At 42.4% G+C, this 26,042-nt stretch overlaps 2 protein-coding genes across 2 annotated transcripts; both read right to left on the bottom strand.

The window, feature by feature from the left end:
- On the bottom strand, positions 1-4,111 carry LOC306739718 (monocarboxylate transporter 12; the record flags this gene model as incomplete). The annotated part of the gene is made up of 4 exons (XM_079221761.1): positions 1-1,402; positions 1,893-2,675; positions 3,691-3,834; positions 3,916-4,111. 4 exons carry the CDS (start codon positions 4,109-4,111, stop codon positions 1,230-1,232), a joined length of 1,296 nt encoding a protein of 431 aa, XP_079077887.1. The 3' UTR covers positions 1-1,229.
- A 1,979-nt stretch (positions 4,112-6,090) lies between these two features.
- Positions 6,091-25,465, bottom strand: jak2b (Janus kinase 2b). Its single transcript, XM_079222367.1, has 24 exons — positions 25,378-25,465; positions 23,310-23,546; positions 21,974-22,097; positions 21,749-21,866; positions 19,154-19,299; positions 18,381-18,672; positions 17,893-18,012; positions 17,492-17,649; positions 16,933-17,044; positions 16,254-16,440; positions 15,216-15,340; positions 14,915-15,049; positions 13,553-13,640; positions 13,085-13,212; positions 11,947-12,085; positions 11,520-11,671; positions 11,218-11,368; positions 10,718-10,854; positions 10,155-10,344; positions 9,739-9,863; positions 9,478-9,650; positions 8,584-8,701; positions 8,094-8,207; positions 6,091-7,033 (listed from the first exon to the last, which is right to left on the bottom strand). The coding sequence occupies exons 2-24, from the start codon at positions 23,530-23,532 to the stop codon at positions 6,926-6,928; spliced, it is 3,363 nt and encodes a 1,120-aa protein (XP_079078493.1). The 5' UTR covers positions 23,533-23,546; positions 25,378-25,465; the 3' UTR covers positions 6,091-6,925.
- Positions 25,466-26,042: the final 577 nt, after the last annotated feature.

Raw genomic sequence — 26,042 nt, 5'->3', positions numbered from 1 at the left:
TACATAAAAACCTACACCATGACCTGTGATAAAATACACCCTTTAAGAGCAGAGTGCCAACACACCAGTAACATGGAACGCCAACACTTGAGTTACCACGTTGGTTATTTACAGCTGAGGACTTCCTGTGGAAAGTGCACAGACCAATGCAAAGACCAAGAACAACAATTTCATATCAAGTATTAACTGATGGATCTTATTTTTCAGTTCCATAGCACGCCATAGGCGTTCTAATTTAACGTTCATATTCTATCCCATAAACACCGTCCTGCTGCTGTTAATACTCAAGCACGTCAAATCAGTTTATGAAAAAGTCCCCAATAATCGCACCATCTCTCCCAGAGGAAGTGTGTGGGACAGTATTGCGTGTGAGCGTGTCTGCTGTATTATTAAGGCCCTCGGGTTTGGCTGCCAGTCAGTATATTCGTATCGACGGTGTGGTCCTCCAGGGCAAAAAGAAACATTTTGATCCTGCAGACTTGCAACTTGAATTTATGATCATGGACGTTTTTGGCATAAAAAAATATATTCAAGCTTTTGAAACTGTACAGGATCCATATCTGCTTGAGTTTGAAGTGTCTAATATGTCTACCGAAGTATTGTGGTTGTAATGTCTGAGATGAGCACGCAGAAACTACAGGCTCAACCTTCTCTTCACAACAGTGAAGTAGATTCATTTCAAACCGAACAGAAACTATGATTATAAAGAAAATTAAGACAGTGGCCTTTGATCTATCGTGCGTTTACGGAGCTCGACGGCCAATGAGTCGAACAAGAGGCATTTGAAAAATATCCTTAAATCAATCCACACCAGAGTTTTTCTTTGGTTCAAACAGAATATTTTTGTTCTTTTTTTTTAAACTGCATTCTTTGAAGGACGGGGAAAAACATGTTTTGCTACTTCCATTTGTTAACCTCTTAAAGTCTCTCATTCGCTTCAAATAAGGATGTATTGCACTTATTTCTTTAGAAAACACTAATTTTGCTGGTTTAATAGTTGTATTCATTATTTATGATGGAATATTTAAATAAACGGAAGGATCAGGGCTGAGCATGGGTTGATCGACAGTGAGATTCTGCTGGGACTGATGAGTTACTGATTTGACCCGTCTGACAGGTTAAACTACGTCAAACCATCCAGCAGTTGGCATGTGATCAAACACTAATCACTTCATTCTGGCACCTCAGGTTTTTCAGGGGAAAATCCAAATCCAAAAGTCTCCCTTTATTTATCCTGCCTCTGTGTTGTCCTGGATATTCTCTTGATGAACTTTGGCGTCCTTTGAATTTCTCTTCTGAACCAGGCGGTCGACCAGGGCGACAAACACTGTTGATGAAATGAGGCAAACACTCGAAAGGTAAAAGGCGGCGCTGTAGTCGTTTGTCTGGTCCACCAGCCAGCCTGCACAGAAGCACACACATTAGATTCCAGTGGTTATAAGTAAACAGACAAGCCTTCTTTAGTAAGAATCACCCAAACTCACTGCAAGTGTAGACCCGCAGTGAGTTTGGGGGATTCTTACTAAAGAATACTATGACTATAATATCACACACACAGTGTTCAATTGATCCACAAAAGTTATTCATATTCTTCTTATACATGAACTGACATGACAGCCCATCTAATAGTTCTTGATATTCCAGTCCAACCAGCCATCATAGTTTCACACCGCATGGAAGACATGCAGCTGAAAATTATAAAATGAGTCATGGGTCATCGCCACAGCCAATGAAGATTAATGTCTGTTTTTCCTCTTGCCCTTGGAGATAAAAAACAAAACAAAAAAACGAACCAACTACGCGCTACGGCAGGCCCGTCTTGCACGACAACGTTTCCTCATTATTCATCGGTGGCTGCTCGTTTTCCTACCCGACAATCTAAATCTGCTCACCTGCAGTAGGTGGGCCGATGAATCCACCGACGCTGCGGAAGAGCATAAAGAGCCCCAGTCCACTGTCGAACCCCTCCAGGGATACAACGTCCACGATAGAAGTGACGTGAATGGCCACCACGCAGCCGAACAGGAAGCCGTAGAGCGAGGCAAAGACCAGGATGGCCCAGTAGTTGTGGCTGATGGGCAGCAGCAGGAGCACCACCCCGAGCAGAGTGACCACCATGGTGAGCAGCTGCAGGTTCCTCACCAGCCTCATGTTGGCTATCCACCCGCAGAGCAGCCTCCCCGCCAGGTCTGCCAATGCCAGGGCAGAGAGGATGAAGGCAGGCCAGTAGCTATCCATCCCCAAACTTTTAACGAAGGGCACGAGGAAGAGCGGTGGGATGAAAAATCCTGCCGCCGCAAAGATGGCAAACAGGATGTAGAGGAGTAGTTCAGGTTTTCTCATCAGGGAGAACTGGAAGATGACCTTCCTCTTAGGCGGGACCACAGTGGCGTCGACTTCTGGATTTTCTTTGTTTTCCTGCATCGGGCGCTGGACTTCCTCCAGGGGCCTCATGACGGCGCCGCAGACACACAGGTTGAGCTGAAGGCCTCCGATGATGAGCAAGGCACCCTGCCAGCTGTACATCTCAAGCAGCCACTGGAAGAAGGGGCTGAAGATGGTGGCGAAGACGCACTCCCCGGAGCTGGCGATGGCGTAGGCGATGGGACGCCAGCGTACAAAGTAGTGGCTCACCATGATGTTGGCAGGGATCCATGTGAAGGAAATGCCCATTCCTGGAAACAGAAGATGGAAACCTTTAACCAGCATGGGGTCATTTATATGACATTAAGATCCCCACTTTTACATAGGGAGAAGTAATGCAACAAATATCATATTTACATAGTGCAGCTAACAAATGCTAATTTGCAGCCGCCGTCCCTGTTGAGAATTTTTAATTAGAGCAAAACCACTTAAATATAACAGAGCGGATATAACAGACTGTGTGCATGTGTGTATGCATGTGTCCCATAATATGAGTGTCCCATAATGTTTTAACTTAACAAAAGTGGTCACCTTCAAAACAACCCACATACGGAGATAATATTTTGTGCCAAATGGGTATAAGACACTAATAAAAATCTGATTCATGTGAACTCATTATTGGGTGAAGATGAGCAAGATTAACAGGCTACAATTGAAAAAAAATGCTGTATTTGGATGTACTGAACATCATAAGTAATATACAAGTGAAATATATGGTTTGGTACATGAACAAATTAAAATTAAAACAGATGTGCACAGATGTGCCCCAATGCCAATTTTGCATTGCACCTCACCTGAATTTTCTGAACTAAAACCCTCTCTAACTTTGTTCTGCTTCACTTTATCAAAGTCAACCTTTGCAGAGAGAATGTCCACATATTGTGCTATAATTTGGGTTAGAGTTGGATCTTACCAGCTGCATCATTTCAAAGAAATAATCATCCTGGAAGTGCTTTTTTTCTAGGCGGACCTGAAACCTTTTAATTTTTGCTGTGTGTCATCTTCATTTACTCTTAACCAGAAACAGAGACTGATTTATACACCTGAACAAAATCAACATTTTATTATAACACAAAAATGATTCAAATAGCCCTAGTGGTTGCAGAGATACACTCTTTTTAGTTTGGGTATGCAATTTTCGAGCAGAGGCCTAAAAGAGGCCTTTCTATTGGTTAATCAATTCTAAATATGGTTGCAGTGTAATTTTCGAATGCATTAGAAGAGTTGTATTAGAACATTATGGTCACAGTGTGCCGAGTGTGCTACCTTGCAGGACGCCCATGGTGAGGTAGAGCCAGGGCAGACTGAGGCCCAGAGATGCCAGCAACATGCCGGAGGCCGCCAGCAGACCTCCGGCTATGATGACCACTCTCTGAGAAAACTGTACGGTCAGCGCACTGGCCACTGGAGCTGAGAGGAAAAATGGAAACACCATTAAAAAAACAAAAAAAAAACACTAAGTACTTAAAGCTATAGAAAGCATGCGTTTACCTGCCAGGTGAAACATGGCGATGGTGATGGAGGTGACCCATGTGGTGGTGCTGGTCAGGACGCCAAAGTGAGTCTGGATATCCAGGAAGAAGAGGCCGATGTTCTTGAGCACGGCAGTAGTGAGGCCCATGATGAAGAAGGCCGACATGACCACCACCCAGCCGTACCCCCCGTCAGGAGGGGCCCTGGACTTCATCCTCAGAGCCACCATGCAGGCGGCTCTCCGGCCTGCGTGCCGAGTGGTCGTCGTGCAACAAACTGATGAAGCTCGAAAAGGTCAAGCAGGCCTCTTGAAGATGATGCACTCAAATGCATTTCACAGAAGGGATTTAATGTCTGTAGCACTCTGTGATATACCAGTGGTGGTAGAAGTACTCCATCACAGGTACAAGTCCTGCATTTGAGATTACAGATGTATTAAAATGAGACGAACTCGTCCCATATATGACATTATTTGATTGTTAATGGTTCATTTTAATGAAACCATCTGATGCACTGAAATGTAACAAAAGCCTAAAATGAGCATTTTTGTTTTTGCTTCTTCATACATGCAAAAAAAGAAAGAAAAAAAACACATTAGCTTAATACAACAGCATGATTAAGTTCAGCCTCAAAACCAAACCAAAGATAAATGTTTGCACAAAAGAAAGCTCACGTTTCTCTCCGCTGATCCCACTGCCGGTGTCTTCAACACATGCACTGATGCTACACGCATGTCTCCTATGTGCACTCCGGGGAAGTTGACAAACCGCGCGCTCTAGTCCAGAAGTTTAAGGTAATGCCGTACCAAAAAAACAAAAAATGCGACCGTTCGCCTGAGACTTTAAAGTCACTTTTTGTTCACGTTCACCAAACGCGGCTCGCGCGCCGGTTCAGACGCGACTGCACAGCTCGCCCCGTCCTCGGTGTGATGAAGCGCCTGTGCATCCGCAGCGTGCGCAACATCCGGATTTAAAAATAAAATACCAATTAATTTAATTTACAACGGTGAATTAATTCCCACGAACGCCTGTGCACACGAGGGCGAGCGAGACGAGTCAATATTGTGACCAAAAAGTTATAAAATTTATTTTGTAGATCGGGCTGGGCTTTTCCCTCAAGCATTATTGGCTGGGTAGTCTGACAGTTTGAATCTGCAAAACATATTCACAGAAAAAAAAAAAAAAACAGGATAGAAATAACTGTAGCCGGTCAAAATGTAGACTTAACAGAGAAAGTTTAAAAGTCATACAACCATTTTGACTTAATGTTCCTTGAATCTAACAAAGTATTTTACAACTTTGATTTACTATCTCACAATTTGGACTTAGAAAATGAACATTTGGAAAACAAGTCTCATCAAAAAAACATACATGTTCCATCCGTGCTCTTTTGTTTCTTTACCTGGATGAAGAACGGCCACCCAGATTACAAAGGTGCAATACATTGCACTGAAATGTTGTAAGGCTGGAATATAAAGTAACATTAAATGACTTGCATACCCAACTATTGCACTTAGTATGTGCCTATATATATTATATATGCCAAAACTTAGTTAGGTATAGTAGCTACAGATTTAACTTCTTAAGTATATATTATATTTATTGCTACATGTACTGTATTATTTAGATGTTCAACTACTCAACTGTCTGCAAACTAAATTGCTCCCCAGGGACATTTAAGTTCTACTAAATGTCAAAGTGACATTATGACATTTGGTGGAACCCCCTCCATGTGCCCCCTTACGGTCTCCATTACTGCAGATACATCACGAGGGGCCGTTAGTACGCAGGTTAAAATGTTTCCCCCTGCAAGATAGTGCTATGTGGACTAAAACTTCAGTTACACACATCTGCATCACCTGAAATAAATTAAATGTTCATTAAATACTTTGACAATTGCCTTAATTGTTTTGTGTTTACACACTTTAAAGTAGGTCAACTTTCTGGACGGCGTCCTGAACACTGACACATGCACATACAGCGCATGAGGATTTTTTAGTATTGAGATAATTGCCTTCTAATAAAAAGGCAAATTCAGTACATTGTGTTCTTTGTGATCAGTGCCGTTTCCCTTTAAATCTCCAAACAATATTTTGAGGGTCGCACATTTCATTCATACTGTGGAAATAATGAAGACTTTTAAAGCAATGGACCACAAGATTTTGCTGAACAGATACATTGAATAGAACGGTTCTTTAATTTTCACACCACCTCACAATAAAAACATAAAACAATCATAGATTTTTTAAATCGCCTTTGCATATACTTCATTTAGACTGACATCTTGCGTGTAGTTCAAATATAGTACTTTACTATATTTTCATTTTATAAAATTATAAAATTTCTCTGGACATATTTACACCATTATACTGTGGGTATATACACACATACATAGAAAACACTCAGCTCTATTCGACAATTTCTCTTCAGGCGAGTGGAAAAGCTGATGGCGAGAGCTAGTCCTGCTAGCTGTTTATAAGAACACAACACACACTCACACACTCACACACTCTCGCACACACACACACACACACACACACACACACACACACACACACACACACACACACACACACACACACACACACACACACACACACACACACACACACACACGCACGCACGCACGCACGCACGTACACACACACACAGAAAGAGAGATAACTTGTTTTATAACACGCATCTCTAGCTTTAGGCCTGGCAATTATCTTCTTAGTATCCACAAATTCTCAAACTCTTCTTTTAAACTTTTATCCAGGATCTCTGACCAAACCAACATTCCCGTCAACAGTTGATCCAAACCTCTATTTCCGTTCCGCTGCCACTATAGAAAGAGGGGTTGAGTGCCTTGCTTAAAAGGCACCATGGCAGTAGTTTATGAGCCGTCCTAGTTTCGAACCAACACTCTTCCAGTCACAACCCGCTTTTCCACCTGCTGGTGCTCAGCAGAAGGATCTTGTTTTGGCCTTCGTCACAAGCAGGGGGGCAGTGGAGAGGAGCAGAGCACTTTGGGTGATTTTCAAATCAGTCTAAAACTCCTTACTGTCCCTGAACAGGTCTATGCGCAGGGCAAGCTCCTTGAAAGAAGGACGCAAGCCGGGGTCGTTGTCCCAGCACTCCTCCATGATCTCATGTATCTGAGAGGAAAAACAGGGAGAAAGAGAATCGTGTGTGAGTGAGTTCATTTTGAGTTCATGAGTGAAACAGCATGGTTAGTTAATGGTAACTGGACCTGTACTTGTACGCCTAAACCTAATTTTCATTATTTGGTGCCAGTCAGTTATTTCTTTTCTTTCTGAAGATATGTTACCTAATGTTGGAGAAAAACTGCTGTTTCTGCTGTTTCTTGGCCCGTACGGGTGAACTCTCCCCTACTTAATGAAACTCTGTGAATGATCTGTATGTTCCTGGCCAAAGAACATAAACATCATTGTTGTCCTTATGGACATGGCAGAGACAAAACTATCAATTGGGATAGTTTGGGGGAAGGTTCACGATAAGTGCAAGACGTCATGAGGGCTGCTGTTGAATGTGTGTTTTATGTATTTAAGGAGGTAACTCTCCAAATGATCGGAGCGCAGTCTAGGATGTGCGATGTGTTAAGCATTACGTCTCATTTCTGACTCTGTTCCTTCTTTGCAAAGAATAAATGGCCTGATTAATGATTTTACTGATGTCAAGTGACACTTTTTCTAACACCTTACATTGTCAAAAGAGGGATCATTTGTAGAATTATGAGTATTCCTTTTAATTTTGTAATACTGCCCTCCAAAACCGGATTCAACTTTTGCTGCAACACAAAGTCACGCGGCAAGGGTCTGCATTGTCCAATCAAATATAAATTGCATAATATTGACCTATTGATTTAGTCATTTCTATGTGTCAGTTTATTTACCAGAAACGATTAAGATCACCACTTTCACATAGGAAGAATTAATGCAACAAATATCATATTTACATAGCGCATCTAACAAACGCTAATTTGCAGCCGTTGTTCCTGTTGTGGTTTGTTGTGGAGAAAAAAACACTTAAGTTAAACAGAACAGATAAAACAGACTGTGTGCATGCATGTGTCCATGTACTGGACATGATGGAGCACACACATTGACATACAAGGTGAAACAGTGAGAGTGTAAATATGTGTGTAGAGTATACATATGATCCAGTCAGAGAGAAAACAGCAGTGGCCGCTCCTACCTCCGTGGGACACCCCAGAGGTTGAGGCAGCCTGCTGCCTGACTTGAGGAGCTCAATGAGGTGATAGACGATCAGCTGTCCCTGCTTGTCATTCCCCATCATGGACATAAAAACCTGAGGAGGAGAATGGTGACAGCCAAGACAAAGACTGAATTATTCGAACAAAAATTAAGCAAAACATTTGACGCAACATGAGCAGAGAAAAGGTGACATGACAAACTACTAAATGACCTCAGTAAGGGAGTCACAGGCTCTACTTTGTCTGGTGTAGCGCGGAAAAGCGCGCACATTCAGAAATTTCCCAAATTAAATTATGTTTAATTGTGTCACAAATGTTTGTCACTGTGGATAAATCACGCTGGACTCCTGGATCAGCGGCCTGAGACCAGAAATATCCACAGTGAGAAAAAGCAGTATCAATAAATAAAGTTGAACAGATGGTGAAAAAACAGCAGTGCATGCATGCGTGCGACTGCGTGTTAGCACTTACTGCCGGAGGGCTGGAGTTCTTATCGCTGAGGGTGAAGAGCTCATAAAGCACCACTCCAAAGCTCCAGACGTCCGACGCCACAGAGAACTTGCTCTCAGTCAGCGACTCAGGGGCGTACCTGCAAAATAGCACACTGAGTGACTGTCTGTACCTGCTCTTCTCCCCTTAGGAATGTGGAGAATTGTGTTATCTTTGACACTAAAACAGGCATCACAGCAACAAAAACAACAAAAAATGTCACAAGAATTTATTAAAAGTGGATCAACATTCAAGAGTTTGCTAGAACAGGAAATGTTGCATCAAGACCTGTCCAAATAGCGTATTTGGATTTCTTAAAGTTACGACAAGGAACTTTCATTTTGGGGGGAATTTAGCGGCTCCTGTGGACAAAAGGTGTAGTGTTTCCCTGAGTAGCACCCGACCACCGTGTCATGTCAATAAGATCTGCAGCTGCCAGACTCTCTTTAGAAAATGTCTAATTTTACAGTAGCAGGGCCTCCTTTCCCTCCAGTGGGCCAAGCAATGTGACCTGAGCCTCCAGCAGCACGGTGTCAGTTGTCTCCCAGGAAGCCGGCGGTGAGCTCCAGGTCCAGAGTTTCTGGTCAATCTGCATGCCTAAAATCGCTTTGTCTGATATCGCGGGGAACCAGAGCCAATGACAGGCTTTAAGACTAACCAGCATCACTAGATAGACGATGGTCTTGTTTGCTCATGTAAATCATATACTGACATCAGATTATTAGACAAAGTCAGTTTCATAACCAGTTAAGTTCCTTGTGTAACTATAACTAAAATCACACTTTTTCAGTAGCCGCAGCTGCACTCTGCACAGCATCATGAGGAGGGAGCAGACTTCTTCTACGGAGAGAACGGATATACTTAAAAGAGACTCACCAGAATATGGGACTCTCCCCTGGCTCTTTGACCATGTAGTACTCTTTGTCCTGAGGCAGAATTTTGGTGAGGCCGAAATCGCCGATCTTTACCCTGAGCTCACTCTCCACAAGGACATTTCGCGTTGCCAGGTCTCTGTGGATATACCGCTTGCTGGACAGGTACTCCATACCCTGGAAGTGCAATAACAACAAGAACAAAAATTGTATCTGGAGCTTCAGGTCCATGAAGCACACGGCAAAACTGGACAAAAGGAAGTACCTTGCAGATCTGTGAAGTGTAATGCACAAGCTTCTTGTGGTCCATCCTCTCCTTGTTTTTCATGAGATAATCTCGCAGACTCCCAAAGGGAAGATATTCCATGACCAGACGGAGATTTCTTCGTCCTAAGCGAAGCCAAAAAAGAAACTGTGTCATCCAGAAGACCTGTCACAAAAGTCTTGAACTTGCAAAGATTTCACAGATTGTAGGAGTAAAGTAGTAGAAAAATATAATTATTACAAAAAATATATATAGTGTAAAGGCAGTCTTCTGAAATTGAAGTGGCAAACTCTACAAGGAAAAGTAGAGAGGATGCGTGCCAAAAGCTTTCTGTACATTTTCAAATGCTCCTCCCAAATAAGGAAACATTTCAGTTCTTGAGGAGAATGAAGCTGCTAATAGCAGGTCAACTATACCTGCACTGTAGCAAACGCCTTTGTACTTGACGATGTTCTCATGCTGCAGAGATTTCAGGATCTCAATCTCTCGCTCAAAGTCTCGTATGTGCTCTGCAGTGCTGTGCTGGAGTTTCTTCACAGCTACGACCTCTCCAGTGTTGTCCTGAAGCGGGTCATGTCGGCACATCTCCACGCTGCCAAAGTTTCCCTTTAAGAGAAGACCAACTAAAGTGAGCCGTCTTTTTTTTCTTTTTTTACTCTTTTTATTTCGTACCCAAAGCTTCAATGTAAGTCCATCAAATCAAAGCAAATCGCTCTCGATTAAACTTGTATGCAGTACACCAGTCGAAAATGTTTGGTGAATAAAGCATGTTTTTTCAATCACATTCCTATCATAATGTTTTAATTCTTCCTGAATCATGTGGCCATAACTTAATGAGGAAAGAGTAAAAGTCAAAATCATCATGACAGCATATGCCGAACACAAACCTATTGCAAGAAGAGAAGAGGTAATAGGTCCTCTGCTTATTAACGTGGGCTGATTTGCTCTTAGAGGGCACAGTTTCCACACTTCTTCATACCTTGCCCAGCTGCTGTAAGAATATGAGGTGTCTCTCTTCAAACTGAGCCGGCTCCTGACTCTCAAAGCCCCCAGTGGACCAGCCCGAGACCACGGTCCGGTTTGGCAAGATGTCACTGTCCACGATCAACTCATAGTCTGGGGGCACAAAGACAAACACCATGCAGTCAACTCAGAAATTTAGTAAATCAACACTTACAAGCTTGGCAAATCCTCTCTTGGACAAATATCTAAATTAATCACAAAGAGATGACATATTTATTTTCTCATCTAACTTTTAGTAGGAAACTTTTCCAAAAAGCTGAATAATTCCTTGAAAACTGTCTCCACTTTATTAATCACCTTGTTCTAATTAGAGCTAAAGACAGGAGCTCTGCCTTCTGAGGACACAATGATGAGTGTGTGCATCTTCAGGGGATGTGCATATGGAGAAATTAGAGATTCCACACGGGTGTGACCTAGATTCCCTGTGGTGACACCATTAGGTGCATATAAACCAACCTGGTGTGACGAGGCTGTGGAGGTCACGGATAACAGCACGAAATGTGGGCCTGAACAAAGGCTCGTAGTCCATGCAGCTGGTAATCAGATTCGCCAGTTCGGTCCACTTTGGCGCAGGAAGCTGGTGGTGGTCCTCATAGAACAGGCTTTTCTGTGAGGGGAGAAGGGTTAGTCATGTGTAGATGATTTTAAAAACAATAATCATATACAATGAAATACACAGTATCTTCACCACCTAATATTGACTACGGTATATACACCTTGATATGGCATATATTTTAGATCACATCCCCCCGCCCTACCTTAGAGTTGTCCAGTGTTGCTAAAGGTTTCTCCCCACCACTGCAGATCTCCCATAGTGTGGTGCCAAAGCTCCACTTGTCTGCAGCCAGGCTCGGGTTGGCTGGGTCCTCGACACACTCAGGGGAAATCCAAGGTATCCTCTCAATCAGGACTGATCCCAAACAAAAACATTTAACTTTATAATTATAGCACTGGAAATGATGGGTAAAACTACAGTTCGACTTGATACAAAATAGAAAACTAGTAACAACAAAACAATAAACACAGTTTTTTCTTTATTTTAAATAACATACCAGTGTCAACTCATTTTACCTGCATCTTCTGTAACTATGCAAAATGGACAATATGGTTTTAAGAACACAACCTTGTTAAGCAGCTGCCCCCTGCTGATTGAAGAGATGCATTACAGGAGAGACATAAACTCACTTTCTTTGGGAAGGACAGTGATGCCGATACCAGGGTCACTCAGCTTGACGAAGGGGGGGTTCCCAGCCCGCCGGTCTTCTTCTCTGATCAGAAGAATGTTTTTCGCACATACATTCCCGTGGACAAGGTTCTTTTCTTCCTGCAGGTTCAGAGAGGGAGAGATAAATCAGTCTTCAATAGTCTCACATAGCCACACCTACCTCCACAGCGCTGTGTCAGCATCAAAGAAATAGTGCAGTTAGTTCAAGGGAGGAGAATACGATTTATAACCAGAGTTTACAAGAGTGAGTCCAGCCAATCTCTTACCAACACAGAAAACAATGACTCGCTCTTCTTAAAGTTTCCTTTTACAATTTAATCCAGTTCATTCATCCATCCATTATCAGCCGCTTATCCGAGGTCGGGTCGCGGTGGCAGCAGGTTCAGCAGGCCGACCCAGGCTTCCCTCTCACCCGCAACACTTTCCAGCTCATTCTGGGGGATCCCGAGGCGTTCCAAGGCCAGCCGGGAGATATAATCCCTCCAGCGTGTCCTCGGTCTTCCCCGGGGTCTCCTACCAGTTGGACGTGCCTGGAAAACCTCTAATGGGAGGCGTCCAGGAGGCATCCTGACTAGATGCCCGAACCACCTCAGCTGACTCCTTTCGACACGAAGGAGCAGCGACTCGACTCCAAGCTCCCCCCTGATGTCCGAGCTCCTTACCCTATCTCTAAGGCTGAGCCCGGCCACCCTGCGGAGGAAACTCATTTCGGCCGCTTGTATCCGAGACCTCGTTCTTTCGGTCACGACCCAGAGTTCGTGACCATAGGTGAGGGTTGGAACGTAGACCGACCAGTAAATGGAGAGCTTCGCCTTCCGGCTCAGCTCCCTCTTCACCAGGACGGACCGGTACAGCGCCTGTTTTACTGCTGCAGCCGCACCGATCCGTCTGTCGATCTCCCGCTCCACCTTACCCTCACTCGTGAACAAGACCCCGAGATACTTGAACTCCTTCGCTTGGGGTAGGCAGTTTGTCCCCACCTGGAGTTTTTCTTTATTACAATTTGTGTCCCCAATTAAATTCAAGAAACACACAAATTGATATTCATCAATATTATGAATTAGTTGGCATCAAGTCTGGCACCACACTCATCCCTACCAGGAAGTTCATGGCCCAGGCCAGCTGCTTCGCCACCTCCAGCTTCCACAGGAGGTTTATCAAGTTTCTGTTCTTCTTCAGGTAGGTGTCCAGCGACCCAAACTTCACATACTCCTGCACCATGATATCTGAAACAGGACATTTGTGCAATTACAACGCAATTCTTAAAACTAACATCAAATAAACATCCTTCTTATGAGCCTCTTTGCAAACGGTGTTACAACAAGGACACTTGAGAATCTGACATGGTTATGGTTCATAGCAACATGATCTACTAAAGACTAAACACTTTGTGTTTGAACTATTTTAATCAAAATTATAGCAAAGCGAGGCCTCTTTACATAATTAGACCATGATAACATACGCTCAGTGTTTGACAAACAAATGGGGATCAGAATATTCTGTTTTTTTCAATAAACAAGAGTATTGCTTTTGGCAAGTTCAGAGTACGTCTCTAAACTGACTTACTTTCTTCTCCACAAACACACACACCATAGTTAAGTACCAGGTGCTTATGGGACAACTGGCTCATCATGCTGGCAGCTTCATAGAAAGACTGCAGGACAAGAGAAGACAGTTCAGATAGAAAACTAAATTAATTAAGTGCCCACGATAAACAAACAACAACAACAACAACTAACAATCATCTTCAATGTAATAAAGGAGAGGTTCAGAATGTTTCAGGGCTACAAAAATAGGACTTTTGTATAAAAGAAAGCCAACTGTAAGAAATCAGCTTGATTTGTTTAACAAGCCTCATATCAACGTCAGATAAAGTTTATGAAACACAGGCTTCAGATGTTGTGTGCCTTCACTCACATTGGAAGCACCTTAAGCGGTTTCTTAATGCCCCGATTGAACATTGAAATGAAATTGAAATGGTGAAAAAGTGCTATCAAAACTAAATAACTTAATATACAATTTAAAATATACATATGAGAAAGAAAAGCAGCAAAGTCTAAAATATGAGAAGCTCAAACTTGTTCAACAAATGACTGAAGCAATTAAGCTGTTTAAATTGATTAAGCGACTAAATAATTCAGCGCTACACTACTGTGATCTGCAAAAAAGTAAATGCAAAACAAGATCATCAAGAAAAGAGCGAGAAACCAATGTGAAATAAACTAGAAAAGTTTATGGAGTGCAGATTTCCACTTCTGTAATGTTTGATTAAATGAATACAAACCACAACTGTCCCAGCATCCGGACTGCAAGCGTATCAAACGTATTGAACTCGCACAACAGATACGCTCTGATTTTAATCTCTACAGCCGTCTACACTGACTGCATGCCAGAGGTCATTTACACTTCAAGTCTATTTCTTTTTTGCAAAACGCGTATAAACACGAGGTTGATGCCCAATAAAAAGGCACTGAATTAAAGTATAAAAGATTTGCTCTCTCTGCTGTTTGCTCTCTCCGCTGTTGCTCTCTCTGCCTGCTGAGCAGCGACCGAGCGTTTCTTTGAGGCAGACCATTTAAAATAAAATGACGAAAAAAACCTCCCCCCCAAAAAACACCGGCGATTTACTTTAGCTACATTTCTCACATTCAACTAAAGTTCACTGTGTGACACATCATGGCGACTGTTTTTAATGCTTCTTCTGAACAGAAACTGTCTGTTACGTATGTACTGTCTTACATAGGTGTGCAAATCAATCAATTCCTAATTCATATATCAAAAAATTTATCAAGAAAGTGTTTATCTCGGTCAAAAAAGGGCTGGCAGAGATTTCCAACTAGAGGCGCTCAGAGCGGCTGCACAAAGAAGCCTTCTGAAAACTGTGACCTGCAAACAAAACATTTTGCACTTCTTCAAAAAGCCACACACCTCAGAGTAGTTTCTGTGGGCTTGGTCCAGGACTTTCATGATAACTTCCGTTTGGTGCACGAGTCCATAATCTCCCAGCTCCTTGCGGACCCCTTTAAAGATCTTTGTAAACGTCCCTTGGCCTAGACTCTCCATCTGAAAGGAAGACCATTATTGCAGGTTTCAATTCGAACCCTGAACAGGTGATTGTTGTATTTAACTTTGAGCAAGACATGTTAGTCACACACAAACACAATAATGGGGAATGCTAACACATGTTCATGTATTGACTGACAGTCCTGAACATGCAAACTAAGCTTACAAATTCCAGATCTTCTTTCCTGATCTTGTGAAACACCATCTGACTGATGTTGTGTCGATGTAGGGACGGAGAGAGAGGCACTTCGGAGCCCTTGTTGCTCCTACACACCAGGAGGCACGACTTTTCTGTTGATGGAGAGAGAGAGGAAAGCAATCTTATTGAGGAACTAAACTTCTAAAAGCAATTGATATAGTTTGATATGTTGAAAGTGGCAACACTGATGCGAGCGATGAAAACATTTCGGTGGAAATGAATCCTCCACCCAAATTCCGACTAGTTCTGGTTAAATTACGTTACTAAAAAGGACTGAGGAACCTTTGAGTCCTTCCAGTTATTAGTTTGAAATCAATGTAACCCAATTCTGAAACTAAACACTCTGCCTCACTATTGAAGACTGACCAAAGTACTGACTTTACTTTTAAACTAATTTCATAACAGAATGCAGAAAATGAGCGTTAATTTGTCCAGGGCAGTTGATTTCTTCTTTGGGGACACAGAGTCCAATACTCTGTTTTCCGAGCATATGAATACCATACGGCTGGAGGCCCATGGACACCATCTATTAGTTATATATCCACTAAGACTTTAATTATACAATCATAAATCTGACATCAGGACTGTTGGTTGGCCTCAACGGTACTCTGACGCACCGTTGAGGTTAGACAAAAAAGGGAAGGAAAAGCAGGGCTTGGCTCAGGGGAAACTGTCGAGCGGTGAAAAGAAAACTTTGAACAACTCCTGAACTCTCGAGAGCTTGCAAAGGAAAGCTAGAAAAACGCAACGTGCGGCGCAAGAGAAGAGAACACGGCAGGCGCACCGTCCCGCAGGAAAACAAGTGTTTCTAGCGACGCATCTCGTTGTGATCGTGACCTGAGACTGCTGCCTCTGCCACCCAGCCACAGATGAGCGGAAGCATAGATGGATAATATTGTGGCATATGGTAGTTACATTTTTACATTGCACATTAGACAGTAGCACACACAGCCTTTGCTAAAGTTTACTAATATCTCAAAAAAATCCACAGTCCGTCAGATTTACCTTTGGATTTTGGTGGACAGCACCTGCTGAATTGGAAAATGAAGCTGTCAGAGCGCACAGTTTCCTTTTGGTAGCAGCTGAGAAGCTCCTGCAAGCTGCTGAAGTTCCTTTTGGTTCCACTGAGGTTAAACTCCCCAACGACAGACCTGGTTATCTGGCAGTGTTTGTATTCTACAACATCATACACCTACAGTAGCAGACACAAAGAGGAGGGCAGACAGTGGAAAAGTAAACCATTTGAGTTTCAGTCACCAAGTCTGATTTACACAAGTCCAGTTGGATTCTATTCTTTGGATGGGCAGCTCATCGAATATGTTTTACTGTGCATGTAGCCTTATATAGTGCAGCTTTTCAGATATCAGGAATTTCCTGATTTAAATTATATTTGTCAGCTTTTATTTCATTTGGATCAAGCTCTTCCGTTTGTCACAACGTTAAAGGCGACATTGACCACTGCTGCATCTGAGAAGTTCTATTGATTTTGAGGAAAAGAAAAGAAGAAGAAAAAGTGTAAAACCGAGAGGCCCAAACACAGTTTATAAAATGTCCATGGCAAGTAAGATGAGATGAGAGCAACATACAACAGAATAATTGTTACTGTATTTACATTTTTACTCCAAGAGGTCAATACACATGTTGAAATATGCCAAGGCAACCACCACAGGTGAGTTTGACCTACCTCTACAGGGAAAGTCAGAAAATACTTGTTGAAGTCTTTAGGGCTACATCTCAAAATGTAAACTCCTTGTTTGTTTCCACACCTCTGAAGCCGACTGATGGCAATGTCCATTCTGCAGCAAAAACACAAAACAGAACAGTCACATTAGGTTTCTGCATCTCTGCAGAGAAATACAGCTCCAGGAAGTCACGAGGACTTGAGGAATGCTTGTACTATTTTGAAAAATATCACTAATTGTACAGTATTCTGCCTGAAGAAGAATTTTATTAAAAGAAGCTGCCAACGCAGAGATGTCAAATGGCCAAAACTTTCCCTGCAGAACTTGTGAGCTTTGGTTCCGCATTACATGCATTAATCGAAATGAAAAAACAAAACGTCACTGCCCTACACCACATCTTAACGAATCTTTCCTATGAAATAATTTAGGATTAGGAGAAAAATGTATGAACAAAAAATGTGTTTTTCTTCTTTTTCATTCAAACTAGATCTTCTTTTCTTTTTTTAGCCTCGCGAATGCTGGTAGTAAAACATGAATGAAGCTTTGTTATTGTCCACTTACGAGATGGGGCCATGGCAATGGGAAGCGATTGTCTCCACAAGTCTGGGAGGAGCCACTTCTTTGCAAAGGTAGTGATGTGCGTCCGTAGTAAGCCGATAGTAGCCATCAATGAGGGACACAAAGGAAAGCGCTTCAGACAGGCTGAGGAACTCCAGCTCCTGAAATACACGAAAAACACTTTTAGACATCATGTGTCCACCATTCTTGAACTATCTTATTATTGTTTTTTTCATTGTTTCTCGATGGAAGCAAAAGCCTCTAAATCGTTTAGAGGCTTTTGTCTAAAGTGTTTCTTTCTACTTTTATGGCCCTCTATGAGATAGCGGGCCAGATTCACTAAAACTGGCTTTGGTCAAATAGTAGTTTCTTTGCCAGGTTACGACAGAGTAAAGAGAACTTACCAGATTCTTGCCATCTTGTTTGTTGATGGTGACCACCCGACTCTCTACAGCACCCTCCCTGCTGGCCTGCTTGATGCTGATGTCAGTGACATCAGGGAAGTCACACAGGGTCTGCAGCTCCTGGACGAACAGCATAAGATAGGACTTTGGTTGCCACAAAACCAGCAAATAATGCATCCCACTAACTAGTATTGTCTGTATTGCCACAACTCTTTTAAATACACAGAAATAATACTGTTAAATAGGTTGACACATATTGTCACATTACAATGAACATAGCATGAGTGTATTCTGAAATACTGCCAATACTTGAGGACACAATTCTGTGCTTCTGTTTGTTGTCTCCTGCTCGGTTTAGCTCTCAATTCTCCTATTTCTTTTCCTAACATGTGTTGTTTAATATGTAGGTATTCTGGGAACTAAAAGGCCTCCAGTACAGCAAGTATTTAGAAGGCAGCAACATGTCTGACAGCACTCAGGATACCAACCTGGTCGGAATCTTTCAGTTTCTCTCGACACCACTGGATGCCACTATCCGCTGCCACCAGGATGATGAGCTGTCCACTGGATGGTTCCTTAACCTGGAAGGTCTCTGTGTAGAAGGACTTCTCCAGGGACTCCATGCTGATGAGGTACTTGAGCTTGAGATCGCGCGCTGTGGCCCGACACTGACTGAACTGCTGGATGAAGCGCTTGAAGCGGAACCGGATTCGCTTGCGTGTCAAGAAGTTGCAGTCCTGGATCTGAGCGGTCATATCCTTTGGCAAGAAGGACTTGTAGCTAATAGTAAGCAAGAAGGAAACATATATTTGTTATGTATCAGCATGAATCTTATTGTAGTAAAGTATCTTCAGTGGAAAGGGATTTATTATCACTTTAATGTGTTCTTGTACGCTGTTGCACACAAACTTTGTGTGTCAAATAAAAATAACTTTTGACTAACACCAGGCAAGGACTGCAACCTCAATAGCTTTTTAGTTGAAAAGATACTGAAATAAGAAAAGAAAATGTGTTTGAATCACAGAGAATAAAAAAAAAAAAAATCAGTGTTCGTAAAAAGTTGGACTTGAATGCTTTGTCAGCTTCTTAGCTTCAAAGTGTGGCTTTTATTATTCTTTAAAGTAAGATTGGTATCAACACTTGAAAAAGTTGGGTTTTAGCACGAGTTACACACTATTACATCACTAGCAGGAAAAGGGAGTTCATTTCTGATAATTCCCCAAGAATCAGATCAAAAGCCGCCTTCGTTTTTCACTCGTACCTTATTGTGCGATAGATGTCCAGCGGGGACATCTGTCTCTCCTTGGCAGTTCTTGTCATATCGAGTACGGCCATACCAAGGCACTCTTCCTGAGTTTCATGAGAGTTGGGGATCTTCACGAAGCCATTCACAAAGTCATTCCTCCACTGCACAAAAAGTAACACAATCACTGTTGAACCCATCTGACACAAATATATCAAAAGACAATTAGTAATATTTATACAAAACATGAATTCAAATTAAACTGGACACACACTGCACCGCTACGTTCACAGCTATAACATTACTGCTGACTTTCAGCGTCATCGTCACACACAGGTTCTCTCTCTTGACCAGACACTCGGCAGAAACCCAGACCGAGTTTGCCAGACAGACACACAGCATAACAGAACAGCAGAACAGAGCCGAGGTGAAGGGAAAGAACACGCCAGGGTGCTTCGGTCTTGTTGACCCAGCCTTTTTTAGTGGCGAGTCCCAACAGTAGAGACACACTTCCCTTTGCGAGTCATAATAACCTTACTTTATCACAAACACAGAGGCTCAGCTTTAGATTAGACTGCGAGGAATTTTACACATCCTTCACAGAGCAAAAAACTAAACATCTGTCCGGTGTGAATGCAAGCATGTGTAATAGCTAAATGGCTGCCAACACGCTACACCCTCAAATGACCGCCGCAGTAATGCTTCCCGTCTCCCCTTCAGACTTGTCCCGAGCCACCAGGGCAGATTTCCACAGGCACAAATCCACATAATCCTTCAGTTCACTCAGGGTTCAGCTCCAGTCATAATACTAGCGTCAGTTACCTGGATTCACCTGTACCACACACATTGTTTCTATTGAAATACGGTTTATAAACAGGACTGCAGTTGTCAATTACTTTAGTAAATGATAATTCTATTGATTAATCAAGTAATCAGAGAAAAAATACTTTTGCTTGTTTGATCAACAAAGCCTTGATGCAAAAAATTAGGATCACAGATTGTTTGTAATCAAGTTACTCAAGAACTTGACTGAGGGCACGCCGGGCTAATGACGTACATTTCTCCAGCTTTCCTAAAAAGTTATGTGGAAAAACACAAATTTGATTACAACTCGTATTTGGTCCAAGGAAAGCAGCCAATAGTGAGAAAGCAACATTTAAAATGTAGTCCATTCAAAACCACAGTGGATCTCCAAGGTAATACAATTAGGGATGGGTATCATTTGGGTTTTTTCCGATACCAGTGCTAAACCGATACTTTTAAAACGATACCGGTGCCTAAACGGTGCCTGAACCGATACTTTTTTATTGCCAAGGCAATTCTTTTTCTTCAAATTGAACAATATTATTAACTGTTTAAAGTATACTATAGATATAAATAAATAAGTACATACAAAACACACTTCAAACTACAGCTTCAAACCATAAAATATATATATTTAAAAAAAGAACAGACACAAGCATCAGGTGGCCTGATGGGACCGTGTGCAACAGAACTCAGACACTGTTGGATCCTAAAACTGCTGCTTTACTGGACTACACGTCATCATTAATATCAACTGGAGAGATTTGTTCCATCAAGCCGAGGACGGACGTTCAAAAGCTCGTGCTCGTGTCTCCAGCGATCTCTGTGTGCGCGCGCGGTGTGTGTGAGCGCTGGAAGCCCCGCCCCCTCGAGCCCCGCTCTGCATGCAGGCAGACAGAGAGCAGAGCAGCGAGTGTGCTCTGATCCGCGCTATTTTAATAATCGTTTTTAACGAGAACCGGTGCTAGTATGGCACCGGTTCTCAGTACCCAACCCTAATTACAATAGTACAGAGAATGTGAGCCAATGTGGCATCCCTGGCAAGATTAACCGACTTGGTTAGCCTTGAGTGAAAATGTATTATGGGAAACTACAGACATGAGCCACATGGTGCACTGGGTGACGTCTTTCTTGATTACTGTGAACATGTTTTATTTTTTGTAAATTCCACACAAACCGTTCTAGTGCTTCACTAACGGCAATTCAAGGCTGAAAATAGTCCCTAAAAACATGCACTTCTTAGTTCTGTTCTAGTAACGTTTGCAAAGTCTACAGTGCCTAGCAATTTTAGGAAATTACTTTTTGTCATTTCAAAAAAATATATATATTATAATATTTGTAGCCCACTTCTAAAAAAATCTACATCTTCATGAGCCAAGCCAATGGGCTTGAGGAAGACAAAAAGTGTTAGAAAAACAGAGACATTCTTGGTTTGGGTCTTTTCTTTTTGTTTATTTGTGGATATTGTGCTGACCTGGTGCATATTCTTCCCAAAAAGCCTTTCCACAAATCAAATTGAAACATAAAACCTGATCATTTCCAACGTCTCGTGGGTCCATGGCAGCCTTCGGCTTGTCACCGTCAGTAAGAAAGCTTTATCGGCATTGTGACTGTAACCATTATTCAAGATGAAGAAACTTTTCTCTGTGTGGCTAACTTAATTGTTCTAGACAAGGACAATAACTTTCTTTGCACAATAGCTCCGCTCTGCCACTTGTTCTCACGGGCAGCCCTCGTTTTTACAGACCAGACTTTAGTGTGTCTTTCAATTATGGAATAAAAAGAGGGGTTGTATGATGAAGCGCTCACCTGAGAGAAGAGGTATGACATTACAAAGTCATCAAGGACGGGGCTTTCGGACCTCTTGGAAACCCCATATCGATACGCTCTGGACGCCCCACCACTGTACCAGCCAGGGAAGTAGTACCTGTGGTAAACAGCAAAAAAGAAAAGGCAGTAAGTAACAAGAAGAATACAATTTAAATCTGGGAAAGTTACAAAAGAGGCAAGCAGACGCAACAACAAGGATGCTACCTTATTCTGAAAAACACATCTTCAGAGGCCAGTTCGTCCAGCTGGAAGATGTGGTTGGGTGAAAACCACAAACTGTCTCGCTCTCGGAAGAGACCAAAAAGGTTGCAGTACAGTGGTGATATACCTAAAGCAGACAAAGAATAAGAAACCAAATTATGTTCTCTAAACTTGCACTCTATTCAATTGTGTGAAATGTTCCCTGAAACAGTACAAGGTAGCTTGTACTGTATCCAAATCAATGTTCCTTGTTCATCTATATAAATTAAGTGGACAAACAAATTACTTTACAATTGTACAATCTGTGTTAATTTAGAGGAAACTCAGAAGAGCACATCATATGTTATGATTTTGGACACACACACACTAGACAACTACCGTAAAATGCGGGTTATAAGGCGCACCCTTTTATAAGCCGCATCTACTAAATGAAAACAATGACATAAAAAAATAAAAAAATAAAGTTATATTGTGTCGGTTTATAAGCCGCTGTTGCTGCTGCTACTGCCCGCGTCCCCGCTGCCTGTGTTGGGCGTCAAGCCGGGACTGGTCCCGCTACCGTCGGTGGTTGTCGGGGAGCTAGCGCTGACAACACTGTTGTTTACTTGAGATCAAACAGTGCAGCCACAAATTCTTGTGGCGCTTGAGCGCTAGCTGCAGCTGCCGCACTGTTTGAGCTCAAGTAAACAACAGTGTTGTCAGCGCTAGCTCCCCGATCGCTAGCTCGCTGGGTTAGGACCCCTGTCTCTAGAACCCCTGCCGTCAGACCTGTTTTCCATCGCGCCTCCTCAGGTGAGTATTTCACGTGAATTTTGTACCGTATGTCTTTGCAACTGCTGCTAAATTTAGAATCGGAAAAAAAAACGATATTTTGGTTGCATTGGTCAAAGTTGAGGAAAAAAGAAAAGAAAAAAGTAACGGCTTATAACACAAATTTTACGGTATATGTTTCTAGTACCAACACACGGGTCAATAAAGATTGTCTCAAATGTCAGTTGTGTTTGGTTTATCATCAAACACATAACATGCGTTTCCATCAACATGCAGGCTAGTCTAGCATTCCCCTGCAAGGCCCTGATCTGTGTATTAGTTGCATCATACCTTTTATTCACTCTTAAATTGAACTACCCCCCGCCAAACCATCATATTTTGACCTTGGAACAAAGTAAGGAAAGCTAGACAAACTGTAAATAAAGCATTGAGAATATTGAACGAGCCAACGATTTTTATGTTTCACTGCGGCCTCTAGATAACCTTATCTCAGGACCTATGCTCCGGGTTACAGCAAAACACATCAGTGTGTGTGCATTATGCAGTCTTGCATGGTTTAAGTACTCACTGCATGCCTTGGCTGCATCTATGCACAGCTCCTCAGCCACGTAGTCCCCCGGCGGGTAGCTGAGGAAGCCGCCGTCGGCCGTTCCTTGGCTGCTGTGGTAGAAATGAAGCTTCAGAACAGCAGCAGCTGGCCTTGCGTTTTGAGATTCCTGATGGGCAGTCCCATTTTGGTGCACCGCAGGGCATGTGTCAGTCACGGTGTGCATGGCTGGCAGGGAGGCCATCAACAACACAAAACCTTCAATCACATAAATGCAAAATGTGAGCAGAAATAATAATGGTTTCTTGTTTTCTGTATTTAACTTTGTGATCTGCTATGTTACACAGTCTCAACTGTTGCACAAATTGTTCTTGAAATTCCAACATTACATAAAGCTGCAGGGCAGAGGAGCCACGGTCTGAAAGAAGGTCATACAATTTGCAAATTTAATTCTAAAACAGGCAGCTCTCAGTGAGAGTTCCGAAATGCAATCAGAAACGTTTCGCTGTAAATGGAGTTTTGAGATTTTAGCCCTGTTGCATTACACTTTTCAGCACAGTTTAACACTTTTAAAAGTTATGATTTTCTCATTAATTAGGCTACATAGATTTTAAATGTAAAATAATATATACAATTCTAACGGGTACATGTACATGTAATTGGTAAAAATCCAAATAGCTGCTTTTCCGCCCACCTCTACTCCCCTTCCCTTAAAGACAGTATTAAATCAAACTGAGGGCTGAATTACTGGTGTTGTATTTCTTCCACAATTATAATCTAGAATAGGCCATGATATTGCCGGGGTCCTGTCCTTGGTTCTTTATGCAATCAGCCCACCATGCATAATGTTTTCAGTATTAAATTCAAGTAACTGAAGTGAGGTCTGTTCTGGCATAATAAACATAAGACAGAGACCCTAACAAGTCAAAGAAAATCATGAATTATGTTATTGTTGTAAAAGAAAAACTATCCATTCACCATTTTATCGTGTGTGTGAATGGTGAATACTCGTGCTTTTAATACTAATGTGTTTCATAATCATACAACATTGAAACATATTCATATTTGTTATAATTTGACGTGAATGAATTGACTCAAACTAGAAAAAAATAAAATCATAACACATCAATAGGATTATTGTTTTTATCAAGTAAGTATTTGACCGACCCATTGAAGGTGTCGAAAAAATGTCTCAGATCCCAAGGGAATTGCAAAAGCCTACAAAGGGCTTCAAGCCACACAAAACAATAAAACAGAGAAAAGCAGCAACCCCTTATATTTGAAGGAGGTTCACAGTGAAAGGTCCGCATTGTACTTGGTACGTGACAAATGATCAATAGCTCTTTAAAACCGGTCCCATTAATTCAGCATGTGTATGTTTCTTTGCTCACTGAGCGGAAACATACACTTAACGTTACATATCCAGCATGCTGTTTATAGCAACACTTCCCAAAGACAGTTAAAAAGAGGATATGGCACCTATGACAGCAGTGGAGTTAGTATATTATCTTAACTTCTGCTAAACACACAAAGTATGCCTGCTTGGCCATACATCTCCTTGCAGACTGGTCTTCACACCAACTCTCTACTGGGAAGCTCCAACATGCATAATCTATATCCTGAATGTCAGGAGCACAAAAATAGGTTGCAAGACCTTTTAAATCTGGCATTAAGACTAAAGGGAAACATGCAACAGTTGCTGGAGAGCTGATTGTTGTCATGTCAGTTCAGTGCTCACCTAAAGGGGGGTTTGCTGTGTAAAGTTGCAAATCCCCAAATCGATGGTTGAACTGGACGCATCCGGTTAAAAATCAGACACTTAGCTGGCAGATCAACCCTCATCAAGGCCGTGGTCTCGCGGGCTTCCGTCGGCTAGCTACGGCTCCAATAGATTAATTTAATGCCAGCAGCCTCGACGTCACGGACTCACACCTGTGTACGAGGCTCCCGTTAAGTGACCACACACTCGTGAGAAAAACCCCCGCTGTGAATATATATTTCAGCGACTTCCCCGTCTGGCGTTATAGGTGTACGTGCGCGCAGTTAGATAACCCGCAGCTGTCAATGAACTATTAATGTAAACACTTACTTTGGAAGATGAGCCAGGCGTGCGGACAGCTAGCTAGCTCGCTGCTCGTCTCCTAGCTAGGCCGCTGCCGCCGGGACGAGCGAGAGAGTTTGACAGCTAACGTGCGAGCAGACACGTCAAGACCTCACACCGCAGCCCTCAATAAACAAACGATGTTATGGCAGAAATCCATCTGGAAACGGTGTTATTTTCCTCGTCGCCCTCAGCTGGCTGACCTGCTCCCGTTACATAAACTAACCCATTCACTCCGGAGCAACTTCAGCCGTTTATCTTGTCGGTCTTCTAACTTCAGTTAACTTTATGCAAACTGGTCACAAACTGGTCCGATGACACGCGATTCATCTGCGGGCAATCCGCGTGTTGTGCCGGAATCTGTGGCTACGGCTGCACAACTAGAGTTACATTGTTGACATCCTATCAACTGAATGGCTTTAACACTCTCTCTCTCTCTCTCTCTCTCTCGCTCTCTCTCGTAGCCAGTTTGTCAGCGCCAGCTACTGCGCAGCCGAAGTCAGTCAACAAACCAGCCTCTCCCACTCCATTGATGCTGCCTTCAGGTGCCGTCGGAAATATCTTAATTACCGACAGACAAAAAAAAAACGGCAGACGTACATGTTACCAAATATCAACAACTGAATAATATTTATTTATTTATTTAATTACAA

This window comes from Taurulus bubalis (genome assembly GCF_910589615.1).
Source record: "Taurulus bubalis genome assembly, chromosome: 8".
In the NCBI taxonomy this organism is placed as follows: Eukaryota; Metazoa; Chordata; class Actinopteri; order Perciformes; family Cottidae; genus Taurulus; species Taurulus bubalis.
The sequence above is the reverse complement of the archived record's forward strand: the minus strand, read 5'-3'. Positions and strand labels throughout refer to the sequence as shown.